The sequence below is a fragment of the Thamnophis elegans genome, chromosome 7 (assembly GCF_009769535.1).
Source record: "Thamnophis elegans isolate rThaEle1 chromosome 7, rThaEle1.pri, whole genome shotgun sequence".
Taxonomy (NCBI): Eukaryota; Metazoa; Chordata; class Lepidosauria; order Squamata; family Colubridae; genus Thamnophis; species Thamnophis elegans.
The window spans coordinates 35660642-35671662 of NC_045547.1; the positions used below are offsets into that span (position 1 = coordinate 35660642).

Below are 11021 nucleotides of genomic sequence, written 5' to 3' on the forward strand. Positions count from 1 at the left end.
CTGATGCTACTGCATCTTTAAAATATTTTTTCTTATAATGGCATGATGCTTGAAAACACATGGCCTACATATACACTATAATCTTCTGATACTGACACATATGTCAATGTGAATTAATCCTTTTTTGCACTTAACCGCATGTTCCACATTCTGGATAATAATTAATAGTAATATTAGTATACTATAAGCCGAAGATAGTGACACAGCTGGCTGAAAAACTTGCAAATAGGAGCCTTCCTAATCTAATACTGTAAATTGTTCTGTCTGGACGAATTTGTTCAGTTCACCGACTTGTAGATGATTCCTCTCTTAAACTAAACATTATTATAATGTATATGCTATTGGATGGGCAACCAGAATGGACATTATTTTCATTTGCAAACTAACGATTTAGCTAATGTTTAGCATTACTAAAGACATATTAATTTCATAATTCTGATATGAAAATAGATGTCACAATTTCAGGGCTAACTCAATAACGAATTCGGGATTAAATTAACAGCAACGCAAGCAATAATTCTCCTTTGCGGTCAATCAAATATTAAATTGATCTGACTCCCGTTTCTCACCCGATGCGTGTTCTCAGTCTTATGAGCTGACGATTTGGTCTTCATGTGTTCGAAAATGTAAACAACAGCAAAAAGCTACTTTGGGAGACGATGACGGTAAACTAAGCAAGAGATCCTGCAAAAAAAAACCCGACGTATTCAGTCGGACACCGGTACAAACATGTGCCTCTTTAGCTCCCGGGGGCTACCATCTTGATTGAGGGATTCTGGGATACGACTATCATGTGACACGTAAGCCGGAAAACAGAAAAGTGGAAGGAAAACTCGGCGCCGTGGTGTCGTTTTACAAAACTTTCTGGGTCTCTGTGAGAGATAATCCGAAGGAGTTTGTGCCTTTTAATAACATCTGTCAGTTGAAAAAAGCATTACTAGACTCCTAATTTTTTGCAGCTATAATTTAACACGGCTCTTCTTCTGTAGAGGCTGGTGTCACGGCGCATTGCTCGGCTGCGAGAGAACGCGCTTGGGAAATGAAGGAAAAGGCTGAACCGAATCCGTTAGCAAGTGACTGATGGGTGGATCTTGAACTAGATCCATAGACAGAGGGTCCTTGGGAGTCCAGTCTAATACAAATAAATAATTGGACAAACGCTATAACGGGAATCTTGTACTATTGATAGTGTGATTCCTGTAAGTGATGAGTTTGGGGCTGGCTGGAGTTGCCCTGGTTTTTGCAAGTACATTTCTAAGATAATATTGAAAAAATTAATACAGTTTAATAGATTTACAGTAATTAAAGCTATAATTAAGTCTTGGCCTTGGGATGTGATGGCGATCTCCCTGCGACATCTGTCACCCCATTGATCACCAGGGTTGATTCGGCTGATCTGGCTGCCTAGGCGGGCGTCCCCTTCCTCCCTCACCGCTCCATGTGCGTCTCCCCCCACCCCTGAAGCTGCGCGCTCGGTGGAAGAGGACGACCATCCCAGATAGAAGGAGTGTACCGATCTTCGGTCAAGAGTATACGAGAGCTGCGCTCCCCTGCTAGAACCTCCAAACAAGCTCAAATGTAGTCTTGGCCTTGGGAACATAAAGTTGTAAACTGGCAAGAAAGTATTTAGATAAAGATTATGTGTGTGCATATTTGCATATTTTATTTATTTATTAGTTTATATCCCACTTCTATTCACCTTTCTTTTGTACAACTCAAGTAAGTGGCTATAATGTTCCCACTCTCCTCCTTACAAAAAGTTTGTGGGGTTGGGTTGGGCTGGTCTGAGGGAGTAGTCATCTACTCAGCTTCTGTGCCTGAGGAAAGACTATAACTCACAGTCCCTCTGTTTTCAGTCTAGGACTTTTTAACTGCTGTTATCACATTTTTACATTAATAATGTATTAGACTTTCTCACAATAAAAGAAGTTAATGTATTTGGCATCTGAATACCTGACAACGTCATGATATTATATATTTATTATATTATATTATATATTAAATAGAAGTAGTAGTAAAGCAAAGCATGGAATGTTGCTGTAGGAAGAGAAGATAAACAATGTACAATTTGTCAAACTAAACCTGCCATTTTTGTGACACCAAAACAAGCAGAGGCATACTTTATAAGCAGAGACATTAACCATTAGCATACTTTTATGTAACTATTATACACTAGAAGAAAATTCATCAATTCTGTAAAAGTAGGAAGTATAATTAAATTCTTATGTGATTTTTTTTTTGTACTTCTTTATGTAAATTCAATATAACAACAAAATGTTTAGAAGCCAATATAATGCCATGGGACATTTTTTTAAAAGGCCACAAGTAAGGTAGAGCCAGTATCTGTGAAATAGAGTTCAAGAAGCTATTATTAGAAAGTGAGAGAAGCATGTCAACATTTTATCAGATAGTTGGCATATCAAACTTTGAGAACCAGAACTGTAGAAAACAAATCTTAGAAGACCAAAAGGAACCATGATCACAAATGAGGGCAAAATATTTTCTTTTTCAATATACTGTATTTTTCGGAGTATAAAACACTTTTTCCGTCCAAAAAAGAGGGTGACAATCTGAATGCATCTTATACACTGAATACACTATTTTTGGCCTTCCAAATCCCTGCCCAGCACATCCCATTTTTCGCAAAAATGGACACGCAGAGTGCTTGGGATGCCTGTAGTGTGCTCCTGGGGGCTGGGGAGGACAAAAATGAGTGAAAAGGGGCCCATTTTCTGCTCGTTTTTGCTGTCCCCAGCCCCCAGGAGCACTCTACAGGTCTCCCAAACCCTCTGCACACCCTGGCTTTGTGAAAAACTGACCTGTTTTTCACCTCCCAAACCCCACATGTGTCACATTTTTGCTCTCCCCGGCCCCCAGGAACACTTTTCAGGCCTCCCAAACTCTCTGCATGCCCCATTTTTCACAAAAAAAAACCCTGATGTGCAGAGTGCTCCTGGGGGCCGGAGAGGGCAAAATCTTTTTTTTTTTAATTTACCTCTTCAAAATCTTGGTGCGTCTTATACTCCGGTGCGTCTTACAGTCTGAAAAATATGGTAGCTTTGCAATTAGCAGAATGCTGTGTTCATAAGTCACTGAAAGAGTCTAGCTGCTTTATTACCTTAGGGCAGGGATGTCAAACTTGTGTCGTCATTACATGATGCATCAGGACTTTTTTCCCCTTCGCTAAACTGGGCGTGATGCATCCAGCCTGTGGGCTGTAAGTTTGACAAACCTGCCTTAGGGCCTTAGGGAAAATAGGGAAAGGAGTCCCATTGAATGGTGTGTACTTGTTTTCCTATTATAAAATCCCATCTTTTTAAACTTAGCTATTCAAAATTAGCTTGTCCAATATGCCCAGTTACTTGTCATCTGTGAATATGTCATCAAATTAAGTGGGAGAAACTTGAGTCTGTGCACAAAGAGAGAAAAAAAGGAAGTACTTGATTAAAAGTGGAACTAATAAAACCATAGGAGTAATTAGATAATTGTATAACTAGCAATAGCAATAGGACAGACTTATTTGCTGCTCCACGGTGCTTTACAGTACTCTCAGAGCCATTTACAATGTCAGCGTATTGCCTCCAACAATCTGGGTCCTCATTTTACCAACCTTGGAGAATGGAAGGCTGAGTCAACCTTGAGCCAGTCAGGATTGAAATCCTGGTAGTGGGCAGAGTTAGCCTGCATTCTAACCACTGCACTACCATAAGTCCATTCTAACCACTGCCACCATAATTAACACACTAGAGGGTGTCTATTAAGGATGATGTGCCCCATTTTCCTCTATGTTCTCCTGTTCTTACATATAATATGACTTAGTAAGGTATCAGGTTTTAAAGAAAGTCTCCAAGCTTCTCATTTCCTTCCCCAGTCCCCTTTGGCTATTTTTCAGAGCTTTTTTTATCACCTTCTGAGACAGCATAGTTCTAGAGTATCATCTTTTTTTTAGCAGAATCATCTTGTGGTATGGAATGTCTGGTGTAAGAGCTGGTGCTGTCTCATAAAGCTTTTGATAGCTGATAGGCAAGACATAAACAATAGATGTTCTTAAGTAGAATTTTCAGTAGTATACTATATAACTTTCAAGTCTTTCCCAAGGCTTTTTTAGTTTGGTTCTGATTCCTGAAGAAAAAACGTCACTATCACTACCCAGGAAAACTTTGTTGTTGCTTTAGATGAAATGGAGTGCCGCTAGCTGAAGATATAAAAGATTATGTTCTGTATTCAATTCTGAATTCAATTCAATGTTCTTGGCTGAATTCACTGATATCTATGGAGATTCTCAATCATTCAGGTCATGGTGGTCCCAAAGGTGCTTTTTTAAAAGACAGCTGGTCTTTCTTTGGTTTTGCTTGAAGATGTTTCATTTCTCATCCAAGAAGCTTCTTCAGTTCTGAATAAATGGTGGAGAATGGAAGGATTTATATTATTTATAGTCATCTGGTTATTAGCACTCTGAGAGTCATTGAGGCTTGACGTTTGTTTCCTTTGTCTCATCAAGCTGAATTGCAAGCTCTGCGTTGATTGCTGCCACTGCTTTCACGCCCCAATCCCTAAAGCTGCTCATTCAAACCAGCCACCCAGCAGCAAGCAGGAGGCTGTTGCGACATCGCCCAGGTGAGGACCAAATGAGGCCTGCAGGGATGCTGGCTTTTGTAGCAGAAAAGCAGCAGTCTTTTACTCAGATGCTGGTGAAGCTGTTATCCTTAGATCTCACATTCTTACAGGTTCAACAGCATCTGAGTGAAAGACTGCTGCTTTTCTGCCACGTGGGTCAACCTGCTCTGAAACTCTGGAAATCTTCGAAAGGTAAGTGAGTGATCAGAAATGGGATAGGAAGGAGCAAAGGGAATCTGGGAAGCTAGCAAAACAGGCTCAGTGCCTTGGTGGGGTAGAATGGGGAGGACTAGGCAGTGGGCATATTGCAGCGTCTCTATGATCGGTCATAAGAGCGAACAACCGCTGTGATGCTGCAACATACATAACTGCGGGACCAAGGGGGTTACTTTTGGGAGGTTGTAATTTTGAATGGTCGCTAAGTGAAATGTAGCACATCTGTAGTTATGAAAACCTTTGAAAGGTCAGTGTTAACCTTCAAGGTGCTAGTCGTTACTTTTAAAGCCCTACATGGTATAGGACCTGGCTACCTGAGAGACCGCCTCCTGCTATTCACCTCCCAACGACCAATAAGATCACACAGGTTGAGCCTCCTCCGGGTGCCGTCGACCGGACAATGCCGGCTGGCGGCTCCCCGGGGGAGGGCCTTTTCTGTAGCTGCACCGGCCCTGTGGAATGAGATACCCGCAGAGATCCGGACCCTTACCACTCTCCCGGCCTTCCGTAAAGCCAAGACCTGGCTGTTCCCGCAGGCCTGGGACTGTTGATTAATATCCAGCTCCACGTGATTGAATGGATGATGTATTAATTTTAATAATTGTATTTTTTATATTTTTAAATGTTTTTACTTGCTGTGAGCCGCCAAATCTTATTAAAGTAAAGTAAAGTAAAGTTGGCCCACCTAATCCACCTAATGGATCTGCTGCTGGACCCCTTGCAGTTTGCCTGTGCAAATGGATCAGCAGATGATGCTATTAATATGTTTCTACACTACATCTTGCAACATTTTGAATCCTCAATGATCTATGCAAGGGTCCTTTTTGTAGACTTCAACTTGGCATTCAATACCATCATCCTAGAAATCCTCCACTCTAAACTAACTCAGCTAGCTGTGCCTGTGCAAACTTACAGGTGGATTATAAGCTTTCTGACAGATAGAAAGCAGCAAGTGAAAATGTCAGGCAAGAATCAGGTGTGGTTTGGTGCGAACAAAGAGATGGAGTCCAGGTTAGCTCTCTTAAAACAAAAGCATATTTATTCAGCTGAACAAAGACGGGTCCTCCCTTAAATTGGAAGAACTCTGAATGTAGTTTGAAGCAAGTATATATAGATTTCTTATTTTTACTTGGTTACATAAGAGGAAATCAGTACACAGTGGATAAGGTATAGAAGTTATAAAAATACTCATGTATACCTTTTGCTGTTTGAATCACATGTTTAGCCCACAGACTTATGGTTAATTATGGAACTTTCCACAGCTCTAAAGGACAGTAAGACCTGACCTTTAATTCTGTCATTTCAACATAAGAACTTTTTGACCCATTATCAGAATTATCAAAATTCTGATCAACAAAGCTAGGTAAAATCATATTGAATGCCTGTTCAATTAGCACAGCCCCCCACCCCACCCCCCTGGCTATATTCTCTCTCTCTGTTATACTTTTCTCTATATATCAATGACTACATCTCAAAGGATCCCTCAGTTAAAATATTGAAGTTTGTACATGTCATTGGTCTCATTTGAGATGGTGATGAGTCTGCAGATAGATGGGAGGTTGAAAAACTGGTCATGTGGTGCACTTGTAACAATCTGGAGTTGAACACACTTAAAACTGTAGAGATGAAAGTGGATTTTAGGAGTACCCTTCCTATTCTACCACCTCTTAACAATATAAGGCAATATAGTATCAACAGTAGAAAACTTCAGGTTTCTGATAATATACAGTAATCTCCCAGGATTTGAAATGGATACCTACAGTAATATTAGAACCACCATTAAAAAGGCACAACAAAGAATGTTCTTCCTGCATCAACTCAGAAAGTTCAAACTGTCCCAGTAGCTGTTGATACAATTATACAAAGGAATTATTGAGTCTGTCATTTGTACTTCTATGGCTGGTTTGGCACACTAACCAAACAGCACAGGTACAGATTTCAACAAATAGTTAGGACTGGAGGAAAAACAATTGCAACCAGCCTGCTTTCCATTGAGGACCTGTATACTGCATGGGTCAGAAAGAGGGCTGAGAAAATATCTACAGACCCCCTCATATCCTGGACAGAAACTGCTTCAACTTCTCCCCTTAGAATGCCTCTACAGTCATGCCAAAACAATTTGACACAAAGATAGTTTCTCCCCTCGTGCCAGCAGTCTGCTGAACACCTAATTACCACAGTACTTCCTAATGACTAAGGATATTTACCCATATGGTATGGCTATATTATTGTTCTTTTATTCATTAAACATGAAACTCAGTCAACTGGACATTTAAAAATGTATCACAAATATCACTGACTGGCGCTGATGGTTGATAAGAGTTGCTGCCAGCACCCTAGGTATCAACCAAGTATCTTCTTAAAATATACAATGTTCCGAGTTGCACAGTTGTTTTTACAGTTCCATTGGTGTTATTGCAGGAAGCTTCAATTTCTTGATGTATTGTTTTATTATTATTATTATTTATTTTATTCATTAAACATGAAACTCAAATCAAGTGAATATTTAAAGATGTGTCACATATATCATTGACTGATGCTAATGGCTGATGTGGGTTGCTGCCAGAGTCCTAGGTATCAACCAAGTACCATCTTAAAATATGTGATGTTCCCAGTAGCAAAGTTTTTTGCAGTTCCAGTGGTGTTATTGCAAGAATCTGCAATTTTTGTATGTGTTTTGTAAAATTCTTGAACATGGTACCAAGTGCCCAAATCACAATGGATATCACTGTTACATGTTTCATCCACAGCCGTGTAGTTTTGATGGCCAGGTCATGATATTTTGTAATTTTTTTCATGTTCTTTTTCTTCAACTCTGGCATCTCCTGGTACAGTGATATCAATAAACTGTACACTTCAACCCTCTATAACCATGGTATCTGGTGTGTTGTGTTCCAAATGACAATCAGTCTGTATTTGAAAGTCCCAAAAGATCTTTACCTTCTCATTTTCGGTAACCTCCTTGTGCTCCCATGACTTTTTGGATACAGATAAGTCGTATTTTTTACATAATGACCAGTGGATTAATTTAGCAACTTGGTTGTGTCTAGCTTTGTACTTAGCTTGTGAAATTTTGCTGCAATCATTATTATTATTATTCTCAACAACAGAATTGTATCACAGCGGCCAGTTGTTTCACCGGATTTGGCATTGATTACTAGTCGGGCCCCACCCAGGGGCCTAAGACGTTGTAACGTATTTTCGTAATATGCATGCAGATCCAAGCAGTACAGCTTTTTGCATTTGACTCATGGTGATTTTGTCAATTTTAACTGTTTTAAATGTAATTCCAGTGCTTTTGGAATAGCACCTAATGTGCCAATTACTACTGGAATTACCACTGCTGGTTTGTGCCATAATCATTGAATTTCCATTTTTAAGTCCTGGTATCTTGCGATTTTTTCATATTCCTTCTCGTCGACCCTGCTATCACCTGGTATTGCGATGTCTATGATTGTGACCTTATTTCAACCAGTGTGATGTCTGGTGTATTATGCGCCAGTATTTTGTCTGTTTGTATACGGAAATCCCACAAGATCTTGACCATCTGATTTTCAGTGACTTTTTCAGGCTGATGTTCCCACCAGTTTGTTGCTGTTTTAATATTATAATTTTTGCACAAATTCCAATGGATCATTTGTGCTACTGAATTGTGCCACAATTTATAATCAGTCTGCGCGATTTTTTTACAACAGCTGAGTATGTGATCAACAGTTTCATCAGCTTCTTTGCAAAGTCTGCATTTGGCATCATCAGAGGATTTTTCGATTTTGGCCTTAATGGCATTTGTGCGGATAGCTTGTTCTTGCGCAGCCAGGATTAGTGACTCTGTTTCTTTCTTTACTGTACCTGTTGTTAACCATAACCAAGTTTGTTCACTGTCCACTTTATCTTTTATTTTTTCCAGAAATTGGCCATGCAGTGCTTTGTTCTGCCAACTCTCCATTCTTGATTTTATCGCATCTTTTCTGTATTCTTGTTTTGTCTGTTGGGCCTTCAGTAGATTTTTGTTCTTTACTTTGATTAATAGATGTTCTTGACTTTCTTTTAAATAATCAGCCAGTGCATGTTTTTCTTCTTCAACTGTTTGCTTCACTTGTAATAATCCTCTGCCGCCTGATTTTCGGGGCATCAGTATCACCATGCGGATGTAAACTGTAGTGCATTGTCATTAGTTTCCTGGTTTTTCGGTACAAAAGGTCCAAATCAGCTTGTGTCCAGTTAACTATACCAGCTGTGTATCTTATAACTGGTATTGCCCAGGTATTTATGGCCTTGATTGTATTTCCACCATTCAATTTAGATTTCAAAATTTTCTTAACTCTGTTGGTGTACTCTCGCCTGACAATAGTTTTTACTTCTCCATGCTTGATGTTATCCAACTGCAGAATGCCTAAGTATTTGTAGGCTTCATTTTCTTTGCATTTAATTAATTGGCCATTGGGCATTTCAATTCCCTCACATGCAGTGATTTTGCCCCTTTTTATGGATACAGTGGCGCATTTTTCCATGCCAAACTGCATTGAAATATCGGTGCTGAATACTCGGACTGTGTTTGTCAATGATTGGATTTCTATTTCTGACTTTCCATAGAGTTTCAAATCATCCATATATAGTAAATGCGAAATTTTTTCAGCTTCTTTGGCTGTTTGGTAGCCTAATTTCATTTTTTTTAAGATTACTGATAGTGGGATCATTGCGATGATGAAGAGAAGAGGTGAAAGTGAATCACCCTGGAAAATTCCTCGTGTGATATTAACCATTCCGTAGATCTCATTCCCTACCGCCAACTCAGTTCTCCATTGTTTCATCGCATTTTCAGTAAAGGATGTAATATTTTTGCTAATGCCAGTTGTTTCTAAGCATTTTATGATCCAACTATGTGGCAGTGAGTCAAATGCCTTTTTGTAATCAATCCAGACCATATTCAAGTTCGTTTTTCTGTTCTTACAATTTTCTAATATCATTTTATCAATTAGAAGCTGATCTTTTGTGCCCCTGCTCCTTCTTTTGTTGCCTTTTTGCTCTACTGGCAAGATGTTGTTTGTTTCCAAATAATCCATCATGTTATCTGCAATAATGCCTGTGAGTAATTTGAAGGTTGTTGGCAAGCATGTTATTGGTGTGTAGTTTTCAGGTGTTGTTCCTTTAGTTGCATCTTTCTGAATCAAGTATGTTTTTCCAGTTGTCAACCATTCATCAATTTGGCCCTTTTGTAAAATTTCATTCAGTTGCCTGGCCAATATTGCATGTAAACTGGTCAGATATTTGAGCCAGAAACCATGTAATTGGTCTTTTCCAGGTGATGTCCAATTCTTTACCTTTTTAACTCGATTTTTGACCATCTCAGTTGTTATTTCTAATACTTGCATTTGTTTGTTGCCAATGCTTTTCTCAAAGTCATGTATCCACTTTGCTTTCTTGTTGTAATCCTTTGCATTTTCCCACAATTCTTTCCAGAATTCAACTGTGGCCTGCTTTTCTGGTTTTTCACTTTTGGTGTCACCATTCACATTAAGACTTTGATAAAAACGCTGTTGGTCTGATCGAAATTGCTGATTTTGTTTATATTGGATGATTCGTGCCTCATATCTTTCAATTTTTCTAGCTGTTGCTGTTATCTGCTGTTTTACAATCTCTACAGCTTCATTGATGTTTCTTGTATCCAATCTATATCTTCTGATTAGCCGATCTATGATTTTGTTGTTTTTAAGCCGCTGCTCATGCATGTTCTTTAAGTTACTAGCATCTGCCCTTAATTTTTTGATTTTTTGTTCTAAACGGATTTTCCACTTTGGCTTTGATGCTTTTTCTGTTGTGTGACTAGGTACTTTAATTTTAATGCCTAGTTCATTAGTGACTATTACAGCTGCGCTGTACATTAACTGGTTTGTTTCCAAGATGGATCCCAGTTCAATTGTTGAAAACACTGCATTAACCATTTTCATGATAGGGGCCAAAATTTTCTTAGGCACAGTTTTTAGTGATGGTAAACGTTGCCTTTCCTCATTAAGCAGAAAATGCTCCATGATCTTATCCTTCAATTCTTTTTGTTTTTGAGTTAGTTCATCAGTTGGTTCAGTGATAACGGATTCTAGTGATGGTGATGTTATTTCCTCCCCGAGAGCTTCTTCTGGGAGTTCTACTATAATGTCTTTAGTTGTGTCTTGAATATCAGTTATTTCCGC

General features: G+C 39.1%; 1 protein-coding gene across 2 annotated transcripts in view; it reads right to left on the bottom strand.

Annotated features, from left to right (window-relative positions):
• UTP20 (UTP20 small subunit processome component) overlaps positions 1-764 on the bottom strand; it is a 74084-nt gene extending 73320 nt beyond the window's left edge. For both annotated transcript variants that reach the window (XR_004255737.1, XM_032221268.1), the window contains exon 1: positions 570-764. Coding sequence is in view for 1 of the 2 variants with exons in the window: in XM_032221268.1 (XP_032077159.1) it covers positions 570-614 (45 nt within the window). In the remaining variant the exon portion in view is untranslated. The remainder of the gene's footprint in view (positions 1-569) is intronic.
• Between the last annotated feature and the right edge of the window lie 10257 nt (positions 765-11021).